Source organism: Watersipora subatra, chromosome 10 (genome assembly GCF_963576615.1).
Source record: "Watersipora subatra chromosome 10, tzWatSuba1.1, whole genome shotgun sequence".
Classification (NCBI taxonomy): domain Eukaryota; kingdom Metazoa; phylum Bryozoa; class Gymnolaemata; order Cheilostomatida; family Watersiporidae; genus Watersipora; species Watersipora subatra.
Genome location: NC_088717.1, coordinates 540,213 through 566,359, shown reverse-complemented (window position 1 = coordinate 566,359; position 26,147 = coordinate 540,213). Strand labels below are relative to the sequence as shown.

At 36.0% G+C, this 26,147-nt stretch overlaps 2 protein-coding genes and 1 long non-coding RNA gene across 4 annotated transcripts in view; 1 reads left to right on the top strand and 2 right to left on the bottom strand.

Annotated features, from left to right (window-relative positions):
- The window catches only part of LOC137407347 (leucine--tRNA ligase, cytoplasmic-like), a 68,693-nt gene extending 59,300 nt beyond the window's left edge, over positions 1–9,393 (bottom strand). The window contains exon 1 of the mRNA XM_068093972.1: positions 9,285–9,393. The gene's annotated coding sequence lies outside the window, so the exon portion shown is untranslated. The remainder of the gene's footprint in view (positions 1–9,284) is intronic.
- LOC137406503 (uncharacterized) lies at positions 6,704–9,169 on the bottom strand. The gene is made up of 3 exons (XR_010979887.1): positions 9,029–9,169; positions 7,566–7,685; positions 6,704–6,928 (listed from the first exon to the last, which is right to left on the bottom strand). It is a non-coding gene; the product is annotated as an uncharacterized lncRNA (long non-coding RNA).
- A 414-nt stretch (positions 9,394–9,807) lies between the features above and the next one.
- The window catches only part of LOC137406084 (DNA excision repair protein ERCC-6-like), a 44,772-nt gene continuing 28,432 nt past the window's right edge, over positions 9,808–26,147 (top strand). The window contains exons 1-9 of one of the 2 annotated variants that reach the window (XM_068092607.1): positions 9,808–10,100; positions 12,267–12,382; positions 14,021–14,176; positions 14,972–15,073; positions 19,145–19,340; positions 21,050–21,215; positions 23,446–23,571; positions 24,468–24,573; positions 25,160–25,302. In XM_068092607.1, coding sequence (XP_067948708.1) covers positions 9,916–10,100; positions 12,267–12,382; positions 14,021–14,176; positions 14,972–15,073; positions 19,145–19,340; positions 21,050–21,215; positions 23,446–23,571; positions 24,468–24,573; positions 25,160–25,302 — 1,296 coding nt within the window. In that variant the 5' untranslated portion in view covers positions 9,808–9,915. The remainder of the gene's footprint in view (positions 10,101–12,266; positions 12,383–14,020; positions 14,177–14,971; positions 15,074–19,144; positions 19,341–21,049; positions 21,216–23,445; positions 23,572–24,467; positions 24,574–25,159; positions 25,303–26,147) is intronic. The other variant, XM_068092608.1, reaches the window with a different exon arrangement.

Below are 26,147 nucleotides of genomic sequence, written 5' to 3'. Positions count from 1 at the left end.
ATACGATTTACATCAAGCTCGTATGTCGAGGTACGAGTGTATGTATCAACAAACAGTTGAAATGTGCAACTCGCCCAATGTACAACTCACTCAATGTCAATGATCCTCTTATCTCAAAAAGAATGCTAGCATTGTTAAAACCTGTAACAAGCTGTTTTTTTATCTAGCGGATCTAATGGCTGAATCTTTGAAAAACTTGTTCCCTTCAAGCTGCACTACTGACTACTATAATCATAGACCTATTAACTATACTAGACTGTCTACTATAATCATAGACCTATTAACTATACTAGACTGACTACTATAATAATAGACGTATTAACTATACTAGACTGTCTACTATAATTATAGACCTATTAACTATACTAGACTGTCTACTATAATCATAGACCTATTAACTATACTAGACTGACTACTATAATAATAGACCTATTAACTATACTAGACGGTCTACTATAATCATAGACCTATTAACTATACTAGACTGACTACTATAATCATAGACCTGCTAACTATACTAGATTGTCTACTATAATCATAGACCTATTAACTATAATAGACTGACTACTATAATCATAGACCTATTAACTATACTAGACTGACTACTATAATCATAGACCTATCAACTGGACTAGACTGACTACTATAATCATAGACCTATTAACTATACTAGACTGACTACTATAATCATAGACCTATTAACTATACTAGACTGACTACTATAATCATAGACCTATTAATTATACTAGACTGATTACTATAATCATAGACCTATTAACTATACTAGACTGTCCACCATGGAGAAGTTGCTGAGGTTCAACATCATGCTATTGTTTAAAGGTTGACGAGGAATAAAATTCGCATTACAGTTATTTGGTATCAAAAGATTCATCATGTCTTACTCTGCTGTGTTGTATGCGCAAAATATGTGGAAATGTGATTACTAGCTCTTAGAAACTAAAAAATGAACAGTTAATCGCAGCCATCATAAAAACGTCGTAGTTTGGAATCTCTTTATTTCGATGACATATGGCAAACATTGTGGTTATTGTTTTGACACGTGATGTTATCACATGAAATTAAAGGCCAATAAAAGGCTCAATATGAAACGTCTCGTAGCACTAGTTTATGACAAACACTTCGGGTTATACCGAAAAGCCTATATCAAATATAGATGCTCCCTACTTTAGTTTCGTTTCAACCTGGTCTAATCATCCAGTCGTAATCTGATCATGTGACCCATACTTCTTGCCAAATAGCGCGAGTGATTTCTGCAACATTTTTTGACTATCAATGGTGACCAACAGGTTCGTCATGTTTATCAGAGGATGATATGCACTCGTCCGAGCTAAGGTTAAAAAACTAAACGAATTTTTACAGTAGGTTTTGAGATATCAGTGCTCAAATGACAGCATTACAATGATGATGATGAAATAGACGCGCGTAAGGACAATTACAGACATGGTTTTATTGAATGCGTGAAGTATATTTGTGAAAATATTTCGACGAATGAGGTTGCATGAAAGTGTAAACAGAAGCCATCTTGTTCAGCTACGACCTATTTGAGCCGTTTTGGGAAGGGATTCTAATCTACGGCAGTTTCGTGATGGCTGCGATTAACTGTTCGTGTTTGAGCATTTAAAAGCTTGTAATCACATTTCCACATAATTTGCACCTAGAACACGGCAGAATAAGACATAGTGAATCTTTTGATTCTAAATAACTGTAATGTGAATTTTGTTGCAAGTAAACCTGTAATAATCATAAATACAATGGTTAATACAACCCGAATCAATAAACCTCAACGAGATATATATAGGAAATTTTGAATGGGATTTTATTTGCAATGAGATGTTTAATAAAAATCTCATTGAACTTTCAAGTTTAATGAAATATGCAATACAAAACTTTATCAAGTAAAATGGCTAAATAGGGAGGAAACTAATGCAATGAACTACAACTTTCAGGACCCAAACTTGGTTCAGCATACTGCAATATATACCCAATAGAATTGGGTTATTGAATATAACACAGCACAATAACACAGGTTTATACTTTTGGAGAAAATTTCCAGTGCAAGCCATAAACTGGGTCAGTTATAAGGCAGCGAACCAAGCTTATCATTTTGAAACATTCAATGTAATAACTTCAGTAATTATTTTTAATAACATTTCAATCAAATAATTGCAAAATATTGTGGAAGACGCTTGACATAAAACTCGTACTATTTGTGAATATGTACTAATATCGGACACGAAAGTAGGCTGGGCAGGCACGCAGGTGCAGCACTTGAGACTTGGAGCTGATGAATAGAAACTCACAATACACAGTCAGGTAATAGTCAAACGTATGAAATAGAACACAATTCACATGGGGGCAGCTTAAAGGTTGACTTGCAACAAAATTCACATTACCGTTATTTGATATGAAAAGATTCACCATGTCTTACTCTGTTGTGTTGTAGGTGCAAAATATGTGGAAAGGTGATTACAAGCTCTTAAAAGCTCAAAAACGAACAGAAAATCGCAGCCACACGAGACCGCCGTAGTTTGGAATCCCCTTCCAAAACAAAACGGCTCAAATTTGATGTAGTTGTGAGAGATGGTTTCTGTTTACACTTTCTTGCAACCTTATTCGTCGAAATGTTTTCACAAATATAATTCACGCATTCAATAAAACTATGTCTATTGTTCTTACGCGTCTATTTTATCGTCATCGTAATTCTGTCACTTAGCACTGATATCTTATAACTTACCGTAAAAATTCGTTTAATTTTTTAGCCTTAGCTTGAAGGAGTCCATATCATTGTCTGATAATCATGACGAGCCTGTTGGTCACTTGTGATAATCGAAAAGTGCTGCAGAAATTATTTTCGAAGTATTGGGTCACATGATCAGATTACGACTTGCCGATTAGACCAGGCCGAAACAAAACTGTAAAGTAGCGAGCATCTATATTTGACACGGGGTCTTCGGTAAAACCCGAAGTGTTTGTCATAAACTAGTACTACAATAAGTTTTATATTGAGCTTTGTATTGGCCTTTCAATTCACGTGAGAACATACGTGACAAGACGATAACCAAATTTCGTGGCTACGTCATCGAAATAAAGAGATTCCAATCTACGGCGGCTTTTCGTTTTTGGGCTTTTAAGAGCTTGTAATCACATTTCCACATATTTGGCACTTACAACACAACAGAGTAAGACATGGTGAATCTTTTGATACCAAATAACTGTAATGTGAATTTTGTTGCAAGTCAACCTTTCATTTTGTTGTAGAAGTCAATTGAATTAAATCAATCGTTGGGGTTGACTCACTGCACTCCGGGATAGTTCAAAATAGAGAAGCCTACTGTAAATAACTTAATCTGACTATAAGCTAGTATCATACACAAAGTGATTAATTTGACAGTCCAATACACCTGTTTTCTATTTTCCATATACTGTAATTTATTCGAATATAATATAAATATTGTAATTTTTATATTTTTTTCTTTTTGATATTTAATTACTAATTAGTTATTAATCATGCTATTAATAATTTCTGTATGAGAAAACAATGCCATCATATAAAACGATGTGATAATAATGACTATAAATGTTTAAAATGAACGAAAGGATGAAAAAGTAAACTCTAACAATCACCCGAAATCTATTAACCCAGAACATGTGTTTGTATTGGTCGGGCGTTAGCAGGATCCCCGGGCATTGTTGATTATCTAGAAAGCTAGTTTATTATTAGCGCTCTCTGGGTTTAAGAGCACCGATTGTCACAGAAAAGAGCAGCCTCAATGGCAGCGAAAGGGATCGACGACCCAAGGCTAAATGATAATTATGACATCCCATTGTAGGAACCACGACCAAGTGTTTTTTTTATTGCAGGACATACTTTTGACACCCTGTTTTTGACACCCTGTTGCAAGTCAACCTTTTGACACCGTTTTTAACCTCGTTGAAATTGAACACAACATCAACCTTTGCATCATTTGCATCGCAAACAAAAAAGTAATCTAATTATAAATAAATCTTGATTTAAACTTGTTAAATTTAAACGTGTTGATTTAAACGAGGGCAAACTCGGAGTTCAACTGATAGTTCTTAAGGATCACACATTTTCGAGTATCTAATTCATTTAAAAACTCAAACACATGATGGGAACAATTTTACGAGCAATTACGCTGCACCCGGAGATCACCTTTTAACAGATTTCAGTTGTTGTATGGAAATACTGCAAAAACAACATACCGATAGGGAATGCAGCCAGACCACAGGATGACCATAAAATACGTACAAGCAGCAAGACGCCCAAAGACCTCAAAAGATTCGATAATTAGAAAATGTCAAAGTAAACTAGAAACTTCAAAATTGGAGGAATGAACCATCGAAATTGCGTCAGCACCACATGGAAAACATGCCAAAGGGAAGTCGAAGCAATTAAACCTACCAACCACCATTATCAAAAAGCCACCAGAGAAACATTAGATACGAGTCAAATGAGTCACATACAGATCTGCCACCCCTGTCAAACATGACCTATATACCAGGAGTAAGTCACCAGCTCCATCCTACATGCCAACATCACGTTCATCAACATCAGCTGAAGACTTATGCAAACAAGATATCTTCACACGCCTGACAGAAAGCATTGAGCCTTAACACTCAGCCTACACCAACTTGCTAACTATCCCACCTGCCAGACATCTATAAAAGTGAACAGCTTCAATGACTCAGCATCTCTATCTCCATCTCTAACTCACTCTTTCTCTCTTCCTGAAGATTTCCTTGGACGCTCTACCCTTTGCCTGCGGAGGAGCCTCTCTCTCTCCCCTGCCTATGGAGTCCCATTCTCCTTCATCAGCTGAGCCTCTTCTACACCACTATCTCAACTGCCAACACTTTCTACATATAGACTTTCACAACTCTTGTTTGACTGTCAAAACTCACAACCATACGAGACTAAGCAAACAATCATGGATGACCGTTCGAGTAAGGATGCAACTTTTATTAGCTCCTCTAACCTTTTGTCGTTAATATTATTGTTTCAGAATTTTGTTAGTTGCGCATTTTAAATGTTCTACTTATAGAATAAAGAAGTACTTTTGTCTGGTAAATATCAGTATTGCTTACAACAGCTTAACACCTTCACTTGTACCTGAACCAGTAATAATCGAATTAGTTCCCACAAACTAAGCCAAAGTGCACAAACTAAACATAGTCAAAATAGAATAATACGGCAAGCAATTCAACACTAATGTTGTGTGTGAAAACGGATAAGTTATGCATAACATAATTTCTCCACAACCACACATAACAAAGTTGACTATTAACTATTAGGGTTCAACAGAGAGCAACTAATTTGCTATTGTCTCCAAATGTATGGAAGCGTTCATTTTTGGGTAAGTGTTGACAAAACCTCGATGGAGATGATATGAAATAATAAAACCTATGTACGGCAAAACAAATTACCTGCATTAATCAGGCGACAACAACAAATTAGCAAAAACAGACTAAGGGAAATCGCCGGGTGCCAGAGATTACGCCTACAAGTGATTTTGCCTACAGGAGATTACGTCTACAAGTGATTTTGCCTACAGGAGATTACGTCTACAAGCTGATAGACTATGCCTACGATCTAGGATATTGCCCCTACTTTAATTCTGTGAATTGTGATGCAGAAAATTACGAATGGCACGATGAATGCATGTTATGAACGTGTGTTGATGTATTTTATTATGTAAATTATTTTTTATATCAAATCCTATAATCATCCATATATCAAATCCTTGCAAATATATAAATTTAATTCGAGTTGATTATTGGGAACCATGGTGATTTAACAGTCGTTTATTTGCAACACACCGTGTTATTGAAGTTAAAACCACATTTTTATTGAATTATTAAGCAAAAAACAAGCGTATGTATTTTTGAAGTTGTTACTCTTATACATACAGACACATGTCAATAACTGAGTATTTCTATGTTATCAGCAGCCTATCACTAAAAGTGATCAATGGTTGTTGGTCAATATATCATTTCATAACTTTGGAGTTGTTTTTCATCTCCTATTGCATACCATTATGTTTCACTTTTACATGGAGCCTCCCTCACAGCCGGTTGAGATCACCCTTGGATACATATGCATATATACAGAGTAAATTACAAATACAAGTTATATGATTTACAATAGTGTCATCCATCATAAATGAGCAAAAGAAGGCTCCCATAAAATTTGATTTTTCTGCATATAACCTGTTATTTCACTTTGATAAAAAAGAAATTATTTACTAAACAATATTGTTTTAGAAAGAAAAAATATGACATATAAAGGAGCCAACTCTAAATTAACAAAAGTACCACAAAACAATTAAGCACGTTTGATAAAATTATGCTAAAGTGGCCATAGCTTCAACCACATTGTAATGCTGTAATAAATATCTTTGAAATGAAGTAAAAACCCATTTCTCAATCTCCTTGCATGGCTACTATAACTGCTCCTTCTCTTTAGCTTTGCTATATAATAAGCATACATTAAAAGACTATTTCGAAGTGAATATCATTTAGACTTATACAAAATTACTCACTTTTGTATAATTTGGAGGAATTGGGCTACTTTTGTACACACAACAGTTCATATGTTAAGTACACATTCTTGCAGTATTTTTACTTGCTGAAGTTTTCCTATTTCATCAATTGAATCAATAGATAGATTATAAGTTTAGGATTTATTCTGCAAAAAAATACAAACATCCAGTTACAGATTTGTTTGCTCCATTTTCTCATTAATCACATATAAGCACCATCATGTCAGTGATACATCTTAAAATGGTAGTATCTGTACTTGTACTAGTATTTGTTCAATAACGTATGTATCGTCATATCACCCTATCTTCTGACTGTCATCATTCTTTCTCAATCGACTTTCAATGTTCTACAAAGTAGAGTAGAAGGTCATGAAAAAGCAATATGTTTTTTGAGAATATTAGAAAGTATGATAATGCAATTTACTTTCTCTACCTCGATACATCAGAAACCCAACAGTGAGCGGATAAGAAAATTTGCACAGAGAACAAATGCAAGATTTTGCAAGATTTGTGCAAGATACAGAACAAATCAACTTAAGCTAGGTTATAGGTAAAATATTCTAAAATGTTCAAACAGTAATATAATGATTAAACTTTTGCTTCATTTTTGTGAGCCAAAAGCCCTGCTAATCATTGTATGAGCTAGTTTAGCCTGTTTAGACTAGCTTTAAGAAAGGAGTCGTGTGTTCAACAACAGCAAAACTCTAACAGACAACTCCCAAACCGCTTGTTGAGAGAGTCTAGAGCTATTTTTGTGCCTGCTACATATTGCATAAAATGATGCTTGGTAGGCTAAGAGACGAGGTATTAAGGGACTCCATGTGAGTGCCAAAAAAGTGGCCGAAGATGAACTGACAACTTAGCTGATAACACAAAGCCTCAACAGCTACACAAGACAAAGCTACCATGCTGCAACAAGATTTATGTTCTCTTGAATCTTGAGCCAAAATTTGGCACATGAAATTTAATCCACAAAAGTATTACCATCTCTCTATTGGCAAGTCGTCTTTGCCGATGAATACAAATAACTTTCTCATCTTATATGATCACCATCTTCGAAGTGTGACTTCTAATCCTTGTTTTGCGGTAGAGTTGCAGAATGATCTGAAATTTAATCAACATATTTTTAAAATTGAATCCGAGGAAGAGCAATTAATCGGCATGCTGACAATGGTTCTGAAAGATGCAGACCAAAAGACAAGAAAGATAGCTGATACTTCACGAGTTAGACCTGGTCCTGAGTATGGCTGCATGGTTTGGGACCTTTACCTTACAAAGGATATTACTTTACTAAAGTGAACTCAAAACGCTGCACTGAGATTTTTGTATAGACAAAAAAGCAGAGTTAGTTTTCTTCAACTATGAGAAATTAATTATTTTGAAACCTTGAAAGACAGATGAGTTAAACTTTGTCATAATGTTTTTAGTAAAATTCTGGGTGGTGATATTGACTTATTGATCAGGACCAATATCAATATACCATTATTGACATTGGTCCCATTCGCTACTTGGGACTTGTAATTTAGATGTTGCGTACAAAGCTACATACATGGAAAATGGTAGCGTACAGCCTGCTACACGGTATTGGCGTTTCATAATTTACAGTTTTAGACTAATTGTAGTGCTCAGAGGATGAAATTTTTAATGTAATGTTACTTATCACAATTAGCCATCCCAAGACAAACAGTTTTAACTCATGATTCAACCTTTCGATCAATCAACCTTGCTTGCAACACAAAATAATAAAACCACTACATAATTATATGTAATATATATTATGTATATGGTATAATATACCAAAGATATAATATTACTACTACTCTGTATATATTAGCAATGCATAAGACATTGCTAAAACAATGTTTTACAAAGCAAGCTAAAACAAAGCAATGCGTAAAACATTAAAAGTGACCAGAAGAATGGAACAATTTAGTTATAAAACAACTATTTATTTTTTTGTTATTTATTCGCAAATAATCATATTATTTTGTCTCATTCATTTACCCACACTCGTTTGACTATTAAATTACTATAAGCAGACAGACCAATGCCCAATATATCAAATTATTAATACTAGTTCACCGTTAGTTGCAGACTATTAATTAATTACAAACTATCAATAAATACTAATTCGTAGTACAACGAATGGTACTACCACCCTAAGGTGGTGATGATTTTATCAGACTCAAAGCATCTACCAAAGTTTTGAGATTTTAAGCACACATCTTAGCGTTCTTGTGGCTCCGAACAGCCACCAGTAGTAATAGTAGCAGTGGTAGTAATCATAAAGAAAGCCAAGAAAGGAAAGGAGATATTAAATTGTTTTTATTTTACACTTCCACGATTTTCGTTCTGATTGATAGATGACTTTAATCAATAGTATGTTTTTTTCAATCAATGTTAAGTGAAAACACTATTATTGCATTACTTTTTACCATTTTTCTTACATTTTTTCTTCAACAATCAATGGTATGCACCATTTCCATAACTGGAGACGTAATCTCCAGGAAGTGTAGACGTAACCTCCAGGAAGTGTAGACGTAACCTCCAGGAAGTGTAGGCGAAACCTCTTGTAGCCGAATCCTCTTGTAGGCGTAATCTCTGTAACCCAAATCGCCTACAAGATAAATGACTAAACAAGACAATAATGCTTAATTCCCTCAGTATTTCGCCATATGCCACAAACAACACTTCGTAATATACCTCACAGCTCTAGCTCTACACTACTGCGGAAGTTTGAAGCACAAAACGGCGATCCACTAATTAAGGTACGCTTCAGGTGATCCGGATGAATGGGAGATGCTGATGCAACGGACCAGAAATGTGGCTCGCGTAAATGTATCAGCGAACACACAAAGCATTAGTTTTCAATGTGTAAGAGCGTTTTTGCCTGCGTCTGCACAGTTCTACGCATACGCTTCAACAAAAGCCGAACGACGATATCACAGCGTTACAAATAGTTCTATGGATAATTGGTAGCTCGATTGCAGAAAATGAAATATCGTCGAGTTCGTAATTAGACTTCAACTTACATAAGTTGGCCCTGGTTTTTAACGTAGCTCATGCAGGTACGCAACTACGATTTGTAGCATTACATATTTATGAATGTTTCACAGGTAGCGAAGCAACATCGATATTTCTCATGCTGACTGAGCTAGAATGTATAGTTACTCGCGGTACTAAAACTACGCGAATCTGATTACATTATTTTTAATAAAAGCAAACTGATAACTGAAAGAAACAGTTCTAGTTTGTCGGAATAATAGCAATTGTTTACTCCGTTGCTATTTCCTTTGTGCATACCCTTCTACATGTATGCTTAAAAGAGGTTGCAATGCAATCTGCTGAAGACCTTTCAAGGGTCGTCAAGCGAAAAGCTCCATCAGCAAAAGGCAAAAGCTTGTCAAAACGAAGCAAAACTTTTTGTACAAACAATGATGATTCTGATGAAGACTCAGTCGTTTTGACTCGCATTGCAAAATGCAAAGATGATGGCGATTTAAAAGTGTACGAAAAAAGGTGAGCATTTTTTCCACGCGCTCTGATTACAATCACTTATTGTAGATGTCGTCTTCAGGGTCTTATAACCACTGATTGTAGAAGTTGTTCTCAAATTTTTATATCATTTATTGCGGATTTCCTCAGATTTCTATAGTCATTTATTGTTGATGCCGTCTTCATAATCCTATAGTCACTTACTGTTAGAGCTATCCTCATGGAATTAATCAAAGAGATAGGTTAAATTAGGGGAATAGGTAACTTGCTTTACTTTCATCATTTAATGTTTATGGCAAGAGGTATTTACAGCTCCAACAACGTGTATACAGTATTTCACTGTTGTTCATAGGATCAGCCGAGATTAAGCATGCTTTCTATATCTTACGTATTTCCTTGTTTAACATCTATCATAAAGCTCTGCTATTTCATCATTCGTTGCCTTCCAAGTTTTAATTTTAATTCAGTTTTATATTGGCTTATTAATGATATTTCATTTATTAATCTTGTTTTTATTCAACGTTCATCAATAATAATTAATTGCAATATAATTTTAATAAAATATATTATATTATATTGTTAATATGTATAATATAATTTTAATATAATAATACAGGAATAGTATTTCTACACTTACCGTAAAACCTCTAATTGAATGCCATGGCGTTCTATTTTTCAACCCTTCCTCTATAGTATCGACCAATTGGAGGTGGCGTTCAAATAGAGGCTGGTGGTGTATTTTTCAAATGGCTCGTCAGAATTTTGGGAAGATAAATTTAGCTCTTTTACGGGTAAAGCGAATGTTGGCAATATTTTGCCCACTTTCCACGGTTGAGCAGTATTAAACCTTTTGGATGCAATAAGTATTTTAACTTACCTCCAACTTATCAAAGATCTTTTAATAAATATGCATTGAGAAACTGAGAAATATCTCTAACAGTTGATATCTATTGCTTGCAATCAACCTGCGATGATATTATAGCTTGTGTCCAGCTTTGCAATTTGTCAGAGCTTTCAATTTTTGTTTCTTTCTAAATTTTAACACATATTTTTATTTTATATCTATATTTAACAGTGTTGCATAAAAGCTCATTGCACTCATTGATCTGTTTGCTACAGTTAGCAACCAAAACTAGTTTTTTTTATGTGCAAGAGAAGAGGAGTTACGAGTGTCGATCAATTATAAAATCAGATTGCCACAATGATCCTAATAAATAATGTGCTGTGCATCGGCAAATTTATAAGGTATATAATGATAATCTATCAATTGCAACAAATATATATTCATAAACAAGTGACACAAACGAACAATATTTGTATTACATGCAGAAACAAAAATCAACGTTTTTAAAACAAAAATATTTGCATCGCTTGCTCGAATAGTTGCATTCTGATTGTTGCTTTTGGTGGAACGAACATCTTCGGGTTGTCCAATACTTACCACAATGTCTTCTGACCGCAACTTTTCTGCACTGCTGAACTAGTCGTATTAGCGACCAAACTATTATTTGGCTGAGCAAAACTATTATGCGTGGCATTTAGCACAAATGCAATGCGTTGAAGTTATACTAGCTAAACGTACCCTTTGACCTAAAACTAGTCGACTAGTTTACATCTACTAGTCGTAGATGTAAACTAGTCGTTTACATCTACCATCGTAAATGCGAACCGTTCTTCATATACTTCGAAGTATTAAACCCCCGTTAAACAAGGAACTACTGTTAGCCTGAGACAGTTATTAATTATTTCTATGGAATTCCTTTCAAAACTTTAAGGGAAAAAAGCGAAAAGCTTTGAAGTTGGCAATGAGAGAATTTATTGTTATTGATGTAAACGGTTCATTAATAATGCGATTTTGTGGAAATTTTTCTACTAATACATGTAACTTGATATTATGGGTTCATAAAGATTCAAGATTGTCAAAGTGCCGTTCAAATAGAAGGTGGCGCTATATTTTTAACTCTTGTCTCGTAGTGGCGGTCAAATGGAGCTGGCGTTCAAATAGAGGTGGCGCTCAATTAAAGGTTTTACGGTAAGTTTACCGGTGCAATATTTTGGCACCGATAAAATATGATGATCGTTTTGTACTCACCAAAGATGGATTGCTGGGGACGCTGACAAGGCATTCTTATCGTCTGTCATCCATTTCATGTCGAACATAACTAGTTTCACAGAACTACTTTGCTTTAGGTTAGCAGAGCATGCTTCCAAGTTACTTCCGGAATCTGGCCGAGACTTTCTTTTTGATGGAGGGCTAAAAGTACCGAACAACCTCTGGAAGGCTCTGTACAAGTATCAGAAAACTGGTAGGTAGACATGGTGTCACAAGTATCAGAAAACTGGTAGGTAGACATGGTGTCACAAGTATCAGAAAACTGGTAGGTAGACATGGTGTCACAAGTATCAGAAAACTGGTAGGTAGACATGGTGTCAAGTCTAACTGGTGTAGAATGAATTGAGTACAGTAGGCGCTTCTACACAGTAAGTAGTCTATTCTAGGAACGTTTATGTTATAGGGATTTTATGTTATACGAACAATAAAATACATGTAAATTGCCTAATCTGTTTCAAGATCTTCCAAACTCACCCCTTTGGTCACAAAAAGAAAAAACTAGCCTTAACTTTTTAGTTTGTGGGCTGTATTGTAACTGCAGTATTATTGGTTTTCACGGACAACTTTTCTCATTTTTCTGATCAATTTCACTGGTTTTATGGACCATGATTGCGGTAATTTTACAATAAGTTGATGGGGAGCACACATCTTTGATTTTTATTTACGTTTTGCTTATGTTTTCTAAACAGCAAAGTCTATTCTGCAAAGGAAAACTCATAACAAATATTTTATACCCCTACAATAAAGCAGAAAAAACATATTTTTACTATAAAAAAGCAATACATGTACTACCCCATCATCGTCTATCTGTACCCAGGGTTCAAAGTTACGATAGAAAATAACCTTTGATGATACTCCTACTTCTGTCATTCAATTGGTGGACTGACGCTTTAACACGTGCACCTATCGATCGCCTAAGTATTTACCCTACAGGATTAATTTATTCGTGGAGTTCAGTTTCGCGCAAATTGCCTTTTTCATGCATATTCGCGGACTAATTTATTCGCGGGTGAACGCAATCACGCTCTATTACGAGTTAACTCTATTGCGGCTAGCAATAGAGTTAACTCTTAATAGAGAGAATAAGAGTATTTGTAAATAAGAATATTATACTGCTTATAGTTATAAGCAGTATAATATTCTTATTTACAAAAATATCGTGCATTTTTTTACGTTATCAAAATTCAAGGTTAATATCATAGACCTATTAGCTATACTATTAACTATACTATATATATAGTATAGTTAATAGGTCTATGGTGAATATATCAGATATTTGTACTTGTCTCCTTGTATTTTCACTAGAAAATTACAAGATTGCTTCTTAAGAATGCATGTCTTATCCTTGACCTTTACTTATCCTTGACCTTTACTTATCCTTGACCTTTACTTATCCTTGACCTTTACTTATCCTTGACCTCGCACTGTGTAAGGTTAAGTATCATGTATCAGGTTCTGACTCCTCGCAAAACTTTCAAATGGCAGATGAGAATCAGCCACATAATTATGTTATATTAAACAAGTGACTAAATTGTCAGCCATACTAATTTCTATGGTTGCATTACAATAGACAACTCTTCTTTTAAATTTGATTTCTCTGAAAGCTGTGTAATCGCTCTTACTCGAAAACAGCAATCACTAAAAACTGATATACTGCACTGATATAGGTATGTCTTACTGAAACAAACAGTTCCTGAAGTAGTTGTAAGTTGCTGATTAAAGTTAATCTTTCGCTTTACTATGTATTCCTGCATATACAGCTGTGACTGCTATGCGTTCCCTGCATAGACAGCTATGGCTTGTGTTGAGGTGAATAAACTTTCATATGTAGGTGTAAAATGGCTATGGGAGCTGCACTGTCAACAAGTTGGAGGAATTCTCGGTGATGAAATGGGATTGGGAAAGACAATACAGATAGTTGTGTTTCTCGCTGCCCTCCATCACAGCAAACTTGTGGACAAGGCTCCACCAAGGTTTAAAGGGCTAGGTAAGAGATTTTTTTATGCCACGAGGGAGCTATTATCCACATATTGGTGTTGGTATAGTCGACTATTATAGTTGATAAATGAGATGGAGTGGAGACAACTTTAGTTCTTTTGAGTCTCTCCAAGTCATTTTGTGAGATCATGATTGATCTCGTCTGATATTTGTTTACTAAAGACTTTGCTGACAATTATCAGATTTCTCGATGATGTTTTGTACACTGTTTATGATTGGAACAAGCCTCTTAAATTGAAGACTTTTCTGCAGCCGTAGAAATAAAAACATTTTATTGCAATTTTGTAAAGCATTTTTATAGTACATTGATGCGAGAGCTTTAGGTTTTGCACACTGGCGAGGTCATTATTTTGGCTGACCGCCTAGCGCTGTTCATAGAAGTGTTGTTCACACAATATTATTCATTGTAGCTTTAAAGGGGTGATACCACCTTTTATGAACAGGCTGTGTTCACTAATAGACTTAGCGCTAAAACTTTAGGCAAAGTTTCAGCGCTATTTTTATGTGCAAAATCAGTTTTAGCACATATAGCTTGGGCTACTTTCTCCCACTGATGTTGGATTGGCTAGACAAGAGAACGGCAGGGTGTAAATTGGCATATTCGTGTAAACATGAAAAGCGGCTATAATATACATGTACATGAGATAAACCTCATAAATGAGTTGTCTGCTCATGGCAAGGTGTTGCTGCTAGCTGTTAAGCACCAGTAATGTGAACATCCTTGCGATGACATTGTCTCAACCATCTTGCAGTTGTATGTGATGCTGGTCTATTCTTCTGTCAGGACCAACAGTGATTGTCGCCCCTGTTACAGTAATGCACCAATGGGTTAAGGAGTTTCATAAGTGGTATCCACCAATCAGAGTGGCTATACTCCATTCGACAGGTGAGTTGCGCGCAGCGGAAAGTATAGGCCTGTTACTCTCATCGACAAAAGTACAGATAATTGTGATTGGGTTAGAATGACATTTCTAACCTGACTATTCATAGTTTGATAGAAGTTTTAAACACAATATTAATAATTGTGCATATTATATTAATGATTAGTCTGTAGTCAAACTGCTAATTAATATACACTGAACTTCTTAAAAAGAAGCAGCTCCATATATTAGTTTTTAAATTTCATTAAAAGCAAGAGACTGACAATATTTGTATTGCCATCAATATACTGAATGGACGTGTACAGACATGTGCATAGTTGTATATATTTATTAATAAAATGGTTGAATATCGAAACACACTTGCAAAGGTGTTGTCCAACTTACTTTAACAGAAGATTGAAGGAAGATGAAACTTATTGTAGATATCTTTGACGTTCATTTTTATAATTGTTTATCTATACAGTAGACACTCCTATAACGTACAGTAGACACTCCTATAACGTACAGTAGACACTCCTATAACGTACAGTAGACACTCCTATAACGTACAGTAGACACTCCTATAACGTACAGTAGACGCTCCTATAACGTACAGTAGACGCTCCTATAATGTACAGTAGACACTCCTATAACGTACAGTAGACGCTCCTATAACGTACAGTAGACACTCCTATAACGTACAATGGACACTCCTATAACGTACAGTAGACACTCCTATAACGTACAGTAGACGCTCCTATAACGTACAGTAGACACTCCTATAACGTATACCTCCTATAATGTAAATTCCACATAACCTAAACAATTTATGTGAAATATAACGTATAACGTAAAGTGTTAAGTCGGGCGAGTTATCAAGTTTGATTTGACTGTTAGTTTATCTTGCCACACTTGTTGAAAAAAATGACGTGGGTATTGGTATCATCCTAACCTTGACCCCTATTATAGGGGTCTATCTGTATATAACATACAGATAGACAACGAACAGATAGAATCCTTTTTTGTAAAATACTTTGTTGTTTTGCTTTCTTGCAGGCATACAAAATATTTGTTATTAGTTTTACTTTAAAGAATACACATTGCTGTTTAGATAAATAAACTAATCGTTGTAAGTGGACGTTGAAGATGTGCGCTCCCTATCAACTTATTGCGGAATTACCGAAATCTTGGTCTATAAAAACCAGTGAGATTGATCATAAAAAGGAGAAAAGTTGTCTGTGCAAACTAATAATGCTGCAATTACAGCACAGCCCGCAAATTAAAAAAAGGCAAGTTTTTCCTCTTTGTATGCCCAAAAGAAAGAGTTTGAAGAGAATGTATTTTACTGTTCTTATAATGTAAACGTTCCTGGAACGGGTTATTTACGTCGGAGGAGCGCTTACTGTACATATTAATCCCAGTGTTTGTCTGTCATTTGTATGTCCAGTTATTGCGATAAAGTTATAACATTAAAAATCACCTTCGTACTTGTTTTGAACTCGCAACATTATAATCACAAGTCTACTGACAAGCGAGGGTAACCACAAGACTGCTGACAAGCGAGTGTAACCACAGGACTACTGACAAGCGAGTGTAACCACAAGACTACTGACAAGCGAGTGTAACCACAAGACTACTGACAAGCGAGTGTAACCACAAGACTACTGACAAGCGAGTGTAACCCCAAGACTACTGACAAGCGAGTGTAACCCCAAGACTACTGACAAGCGAGTGTAACCCCGAGACTACTGACAAGCGAGTGTAATCACAAGACTGCTGACAAGCGAGTGTAACCACAAGACTACTGACAAGCGAGGGTAGCCCCAAGACTGCTGACAAGCGAGTGTAACCCCAAGACTACTGACAAGCGAGGGTAACCACAAGACCGCTGACAAGCGAGTGTAACCACAAGACTACTGACAAGCGAGTGTAACCCCAAGACTACTGACAAGCGAGTGTAACCACAAGACTACTGACAAGCGAGTGTAACCACAAGACTATTGACAAGCGAGTGTAACCACAAGACTACTGACAAGTGAGTGTAACCACAAGACTAAGCCGTTCTTACCATGCACTGCATATCCTTTTCGGCACCCGCTAAATGTAATGTGCACTTTTTATTACACGGGCTACGACTCTGTTATACGATATTTTTGCCTTGCGATGTGGAACACGATGTTTTTTTCGCCCTCATAATGTGTCTTTTGCCATACGATATCAATAAAAATTTATCTCGAAATTCAAATTTGGCAGTCGGGAAAAACGAAGATGCCGATATTTTATTCATTAAAATTCCTTGCACAATGCATGAAAGAAATACAATGCACGCTCTCTCGAACTTTAGTGTTGTTCGTAATTAGTTATAAGAAAAACGGAATGCTCAATGTTTTTCACATGGGCAATAGTATTCTCTGGAGTAGGACTTGCCCCTACATTCTCTCTCCGTTCGGTCAGACAAAGTATTCGACCAAACATTCTGAGAGTAAATTTTAATGTTTATATTAATATCGAGAGATACCAGCGTCATCCATCAAAACTTGGAATACGACTGTTGTGTTAATATAAGCTGTAGAAGTTAAGCCTGGTGTGATGTAGGCATCTCTATTGTAGAGCCACCAGTACAGACTGATGATTCATTCGAACCTCTATTTATATGGTTCCTTTACAATAGCCACATTAGAACACGAAAGAAACTCATGCAATCGTAAAGTATTGTGCACTCAAGTAAAAAGCCTGCATAACCAGTGAACTAATCAGTTCATGGTGGAGAGTAGTGCTGCACGATATCTTTGCATATGCATTTGATTATTTGGTTTTTAACTAGATCGAATATCGAACATTGGAGTTGTCTTCTTTCAATATAGTGTTGGATATGAAAAGATATTGGTTAATATCGGTGGAAAAACAGGAGTTGTCACCTCTTTACAATAGAGAAAATAGACAACTCCAGTTTTGCAAAATAAAATAAGCCGATATTTTGATAAAATATTGGCTTCCATATTCATATCGGCTTGAAAACTGACCAAATATAAAATCATCCCCTGAAATATATCGTCACATCGAATTATATCGTGCAGCACTAGTAGAGAGGTTTAAATGTATGATCTGCCCTATCATAACAACAACAAGCTTTGCTGCAACAGTAACCTTTTTTATACACACACTTCCGTGTACTCATTGTTTATTTTTTTAGTTTATTTGAACTGCATAAAAACACTTTTCTCATGAAATGAAGTTTAGAAGTTAGAATAGTAAATGTTGTTATATGTTAAATAACATAAGTTTTGTTCGTAAATACCTTTTTATTGCTCGGGCAACGTCGGACATTCACCTAGTTTGTAATAATAAAGAGAACTTTGAGAATTCTATCAGCCGTGGAGTGTTTAATCTCTGGGTCTGAGTCACCTTGAAACATTAAAGATGGATAAACTGATCTGAGTGTGAGCAATTAATAATCAGACTTAGTATACAGTATCAGTTTTGGTATACAATATCAGACTTTTTGTACAATATCAGACTTGGTATACAGTATCAGACATGGTGTACAATATCAGACTTGGTGTACAATATCAGACTTGGTATACAGTATCAGACATGGTGTACAATATCAGACATGGTGTACAATATCAGACTTGGTGTACAATATCAGACTTGGTATACAGTATCAGACATGGTGTACAATATCAGACTTGGTATACAGTATCAGACATGGTGTACAGTATCAGACATGGTGTACAGTATCAGACATGGTGTACAGTATCAGACTTGATGTACAATATCAGACTTGGTATACAGTATCAGACATGGTGTACAATATCAGACTTGGTATACAGTATCAGACATGGTGTACAGTATCAGACATGGTGTACAGTATCAGACATGGTGTACAGTATCAGACTTGATGTACAATATCAGACTTGGTGTACAATATCAGACTTGGTGTACAATATCAGACTTGGTATACAATATCAGACATGGTGTTCAATATCAGGCTTTTTGTACATTTTCAGACTAAGTATACAATATCAGACTTGGTGTATAATATCAGACTCGGTGTATAATATCAGACCGAGTTATTTATCACGTTATGCTTCCAGGTTCCTCCTCCATGTCTGCAAGAAATCTAATTGCGAGCTTAGTAGGGGCACAGGGAGTTGTCCTCACATCATACTCGACCTTTCTCAACCACCAGGAACTACTTGTCGGTCACAAGTGGCAGTATATCATCCTTGATGAGGGACATAAAATACGCAATCCTGAGGCACAGATCACGGTGGCTGTCAAAAGACTCAAGTAAGTTTTACAGTCATTCATGGAGTTGTCTTCTTTTATTCGTTGCATTCTTAGATGAAGTTTGTTTTACAATGAATCTGTAAGGGATGTTGAGTTATATCAGTGAACCAATAGTATTTTTCTTTGGTAAATGACTTGGGCACACTCTAGCAATATTTGGTTTAAATTTATGTTTTATTCACATCAGTTGAGTGCTAGTCGTTTAATATCATGTCGCGGCTTTACGCCTTTACACTGTTTCTATCTAAAAACCTGATATTGCTGTAATTATCTTCACTATCGGAACGATGACTCTAGTCGGAGGCTTAGAAGTCAGCTACAGTCTCTCAACATTTAAGTTCTATGGTGATACTGAGATAGATTATCGCTCATTTTATAAGTTACAACTTAGCAATAAACTCAGGCCATCATTTTGGTTTTTACACTTCTGGAAGAAAATTAACAAAAGCATTTGTTAGGTATGATATACATCTGATTCATTTTAATTTGTTATCCATTATTTTCATTAAAAGCGTATTATATTAGACAACTGTTTTAATTGATATCTAATACTACGGCAAAAGCATTTGAGGTTTGCAATGTGTTTTGATGAAACTATTTAATGAATATATAATAGCACCTGCGAAAATCACAGTGGAAAGTATATCTAGCTTTCAGTTTACTGCGTTGTTATTATGGTGTTCCTAAGACGACACTATATTCAGGCGTATATTCGCGGAATTAATGTGTGCAGGCTTGATGCTGTTAGTTTAAATGTGAATACATTCTTTCTAGAGATGTGAGTTTACCAGAGTTACTCACATATTCTTGGGATTAGTTGACTGAAGGCATTGGTTTATGCTATATCGCAGTATATGGGAATTGTTCTCTCGGCAATTATTCATCGACTATGCGGGCGATATACTGAAGGCATCGACGAGGCAAAGCGAGTACGTCGGGAAAGTTTGCAGCTGCCAAACTTTTCCAATAGTTGGAAGAGCATTCATGGCAGCCTGTGCAATACGTACCACTTCGGTGATGGTGGTTGGATGTTGTGGATTGCTTGACCTATGTTTTCTTTCACGATCGTTGCTGCTGGGCTAGCATTTCATCGTTTCCGCTACTGCATCGTATAATGACAACGTCATGCTGCGGATGTAAACACAAGTGTGTTTGTGATAGTATGAACGATGTTATCATAGACGATCATCGATGTATTGTAGGAGTAACATTGACATACAGCTATACAGTGCTTACCAGCCTTTAGTGACACTTTTATGGCTTGCAGACTCATCATTAAATTAGCTTTCCTTTTAATTCTTGTAGGACTGTATGGAGTTTTCTACTTTTGGTCTGTTGTAGGCTGTTTGTAGCAGCATTCTCCTTTTGAGTGTGTTAAGATTTCATAGAATTGTCCTGTTGGATGACTTTTAGAATTGTTCATAGAATTACCCTCCATTTTTGAAGCCTACAGGAATGTACATAGAGGTATCCTCTCTATTTGCTTTTTTGCTGATCTGTCCATAAAATGATTTCGGCTGTTTGTTTTATGGTAAAGTATTAAATTCCGCCCTCCTAATTTTTTTTGTAAAACTCAATAGAATTTTGGTTTCCTGTAGCACTTTGTAGAGTTATCCCCTCTTTTGGTAGAGTTAGAACTTAGTACTAAAGTTATCCTCGAGTCTCTTGTAAGGCTGGCAATAAAGTTATCACTTCTTTATCTCTTTTAGGACTGTCCATAGAGTTATCCTCTCTGGCTCACCGATACAGAACAATCTTAAAGAGCTCTGGTCACTTTACGACTTTGTTTTTCCCGGGAAGCTTGGAATGCTCCCTGATTTTATGGAACATTTTGCAGTTCCTATCACACAAGGTGGCTATGCAAATGCTAGTCAGGTATGTGAAATTCTTGAATTTTGTTGTCAGAGTGACATAATAATGACTATTATTCGACATACTCTATATTGTCTCTCGGAGTCTTTGATGAGCTTTCTTAAGGTTGGGAAGACAACTGACGATTCCTCTCATTAGCCCACTCATTTGTGCTGATTCTAAAGTTTAGTCTAGCCCATGTTAGCTCCTGTAAATTGTTATCAACTTTTTCGCTACCACGAGCCTCATAGTAGCTTTACTACGGCTTGGCAAAGCGTTTGCATATGACCAAGAGCCGCATGACGCAACTTTGTTAGGCTCTGTCATAGAAAGCTTATTTGATTAGTAGGTAATTAATCAGCCTATCGTATCTGTACTTGAATGAAAGGAAACAATTATCCGCATGCGTTAAGCCAATAGAAAATATGTTTACAACCAATCCTGAGAGTAGTTTCGCTTTGGAAAAGCTTTATTTTTTATTGCAATTTCTTCTTAGCAATGACAAATCGTATCAGACACATTACAGATATGAAGGTTTCACTAATTTTAGATCCATGGCCTTTGTATGATTTTTATTGAACAATAGTAGGGGAGAAGTGGGTAATGTGGACAGTTTTTCTTTTCGTTACAGTTACCACTATTATATTCACTTTGGAATACTCTAAATTATATCTTTAGCTTGCAGAGTTTGTTGGCTCTCTTTTCTTAATTGCATGTTTTGTAATACAAGCAATAGTTTTTCCAGAATCCACCATATCGTAAACCACAAGATTGTCCACATTACCTACCATCGGTGGGTAATGTGGACAGGGGCACTGGGTAACGTGAACATGTCATTTTTTGTCATTAAAAGTAAAAATTTCTCAGATATTTAAATGACTACAAGTAATATATGCATTTGGTTAGATCCAATTTAGCGTAAACTGTACAAGAATAATCAAATCTGGCAATATAAGACAATTCTAATAAGTCATGGTAATAACTCAGATTGTCTTTTAGTGTTGTTGATATAACAAATTATGTCTATCTTAAATTGAATGCTGATGGCTTAAAACCAAATATGAGTCCTCTTCTGGTTCTTTCGGTATTTCCCTGCGACAGCGGTTTAGGTAAGACTAATTCGAGCCGGCGGCTCACATATTTACAATCTAGTAGGTCTGGCTTGAAAAACTTCTGTGCCAGTAAAAGTCTACTTGCAACTCTTCAGAGGCAATAGTTTTAATTAAATTAAGGTTATTAATTTAACATTCATTTTCTAATTACAACATTTAAAAGAACTCGCGTCTACTAATCACAATCAATAGATGGTGCAAAACAACATTCACTTTTGCATTCGTAGTTATTGGCAAATAATTGTTGGACTAAGAAATTTACATGCATGTATACTAGTAAATTTACTAGTAAGCCTAGTAGTAGTAGTAACAATTTAGACTTAACATTGAAACTAGCAAATTAAGCGGTTTATATCATACATGTTATGCCTTGCAGCACAGAGTAATTTGGACATGGCATAAGGGTAATGTGGACATGTCCACATTACCCCATCTTATATATTATTACAAATGTTGATAAACCTCAGTCATAGTCAGGAGTTGCCTTCTGACAATCAATAGAGATAAACAGCACAATATGATTTGTTTGTGTATATATTGCCCCAAAAGTTCCAACAACATTCACGCTATGTAACCCAGGTAGTAAAATTCAATTAATAATTACTATTTGTATGATAAATATTAAAATGCTTACAGATTGATGTATGATGGATAGAGACTTCCAAATTAGCATGTGGCTTCTTCTAACAGGAAAAGGAAAGGTTTTATAATATGAAACAAGTGGAATTGGTTATAAACTTTAGCTAATAATTTAACTGTCCACATTACCCAGCTGTCCACATTACCCACTTCTCCCCTACTACTGAGAATGATTATCGTATTTTCGCCGTAATAATCATCCGACTTGTCAGACTAGGACAAGCTCAGTAGTAACCTTGGTAGCAAGTTTCTTTAGCCTAACCTGAAAGGTCAGGTCATGCAAAGAAACAATAGTGTTGTGACAATTGTGACAATTTATATGTGCTCTTGTCAAATAATAGGTTTTACCGTATATGTAATTGTCTCGGTAAAAAAATTAATTTGGTCGCAAAAGAATTAAATATACACTAAATACAGTTTACTTCTGAAGTTCAGTGATGGCCTCTCGCTGTAGCTGTCACTATACATATGACTGTGTATGATAAGCAAGGTATTCGTTGCAGACACAGGTGCTCACTGCATACAAGTGTGCTTGCGTGCTCAGGGAGTCCATCAGCCCTTACCTTATCAGGAGGATGAAGGCAGATGTTAATGCCAAACAGCTCATGCTGCCCAGCAAAAGCGAACAGGTTCATAACTTGATCTCATTCTTATTGTTGAGAGGCCGTAACTTTCTCTCATTGGCAAAGCTTCGGAGCAAAGGCTTAAGGAAAACTTACACTAAGGATATCACCCTTTCTAGAACAGTCTTTTACTAAGGAATTATTTTGTTGGTTACCACAGAATTAATTTTTGTTGAAAACCTTCCTGCTGATGTACACTCAGTATTTTTGCTGTAGAAGCTGGAGCTGTTGTGCTAGAGCCTCAATGCAATGTTTTTTTGAAATCAGTAGAAAATTCTACACAATAATCGATGCATTTGAGGTACAGAGGCCATATTTAATACTTTTTTCTAGTTTAGTAAAATTGACTGCAAAAAAAAACACTTTTGTTTTCGCAGTTTTACTAATTAGGTCAATTTGGTTTATTGACGTCAAACGCCAAACCCCATTTACTAATAGGGAAGTGTCAAAGGATCACTATTGAAGATAGGTATATAGGTCAAAGGATGTAATAGGTCAAAGGACAACTATTGAAGAATAGCTCACTGTTTACAATGTTTCTTTTTATCCATCCTTAAGGGGGAAATGAAAACTTTGGAGACCACGATTTAATGCTGTAAATTTAGTGAAAAGATACTAACTGCTTCGTTTGGATTAGGTACTTGGGCGAGTCATTTGAATGGCTTTCCATCGCGAAAGAGCTACTAGATACACAAAGTAGTGTGCTTCGCGTGTGTTGTAATATATCTAGGTTGTGGAAGTGATTGAATGTGTCACAGTAGTGGTGATCTGTGCTGACAAGTGTCAACAAGTGCTTGGACCCTCATCCTCTTAACATTTGTTGCTGAGCGATCCTCTTGATAAGTATCGTTTCATGAAATAATAGATTTTCGGTATTACTGATACGGTGTGGCACCTCGCAGGTGCTGTTCTGTCGGCTGTCTCAGGAGCAAAGGGCGGTCTATCAAGAGTACCTTGGCTCCGGTGAGGTGGAAGCGATCCTGAGAGGAAGACTTCTTGTATTTCCTGGTAAAACTTCACATGTACTCACTTTCCTCTGTTCTCTGCTGCACTCTCCGCTACCTTTTTCCACAAACTATCGTTACAGGAATCTTCTCTTTATACAACTTGTGACTGTTTGTACAATGATATTATCAACGGTATTGCGAGTGTCATTGTCACTGATTGTCCAAATGCTGCTACCGAAGGCTCAGTAGCTGATCAGAGAGCAACCAACGTCTAGAGTTGACAATCTATTGTTTAATTGCTGAACAGCTAAAAGGAAACGTTGATCATATGTGTCTCTTTTAGTTGTTTGATTTATATCTAGTCAATTACTAGATGTAAAGTGATATAGACCTTTCTTTAAGATTTTCTCTGTCTAACATCACCTGATTAGAAGATCTATTAAGGGTTAGGCGCTTTAATACCCTTGTCAGAATATTCACTCATCATGATAAATGGAGTTGTCACACACTAGGAAGGAGTTGTCTACTCACTGCAATGCTTAATCCACACTCACCAGCCATTTTATTAGGCTTTTGGCCAAAATTGGTACGTAACAGTTTTTAGTCAGACTAGTAAAGTATTCAGACAGCATACTGCCTATGTTCAGGTCTAATAAAGATGCTAAAAATTTGCAACCATCCCGACCTGACCACCGGGGACTTGAGGACAAAGTACAGCTCTGGCAAACTTACCGCAAAACAAATGGAGTACGGATATTACAAACGCTCGGGCAAACTGGTTGTCTGCAAGGTACGTGGTTTCGTGATGTACACCGAGCTGACGCTAGAAGTTGTCTGTAGCTCTTTGGAGGAGGAGGAACACAAAACTTCTTAGAATTTGCCTAGTTTTTATTATAAGTTTGCAGTTCAATCAATTCGATTTAGTCCAGGCAACTGTATGGAATGGCGATAGGGTGTGCATAATAATAATAATATTCCTTTTATTCCCTATCATGAAACGCGAGTCAAGGTTGTGCATTCAATTGGTCTGTTTTTGAGAATGCTAATGATCGTTGACAAGCTGATGAGTCTTGGAGGGATGTACAAATAGAATCAACAAATATGTTGAATTTATTGAATATCATATACATGTTGTAAATTAGGGTTGGGGCTTATAAAATACAGCCAAATTTTCCCTTCCCTTTGCTGTCGTGCATGGGTTTTTTAATACGTGATGCAAAGTTCTAGACAATGCTTGACTCTACACCTGAAACGATTTCCAACAGACGATGTTAAAAGTTTCTTGAAGCATCAGGGTGTCATAAGTACATTGTCAGACGTAATTTTCAAAAGTGGCAACTCTCAATATATAAATCAGTGTTCACGATTTTTCTATATCGTCGTCTATATCGTCGTCTATATCATCGTCTATATCATCGTCTATATCATAATTAAAACTAAACCGTGCAGTCTTAAGTGTGACATCGCGCCGCACATTTCTAGGTGGACATTAAAATGTTTAAGATGAAGTTGCCATATAAGTACACTTCTAATAAAGCTGTAGTGCCACAGCCATTAGATTTACCTCAGCCTGTGGTCTCCAAGGATTTATGTAATAAATAATTGCCTCCTTTCTGGACGACTCTTTGGTTTTTT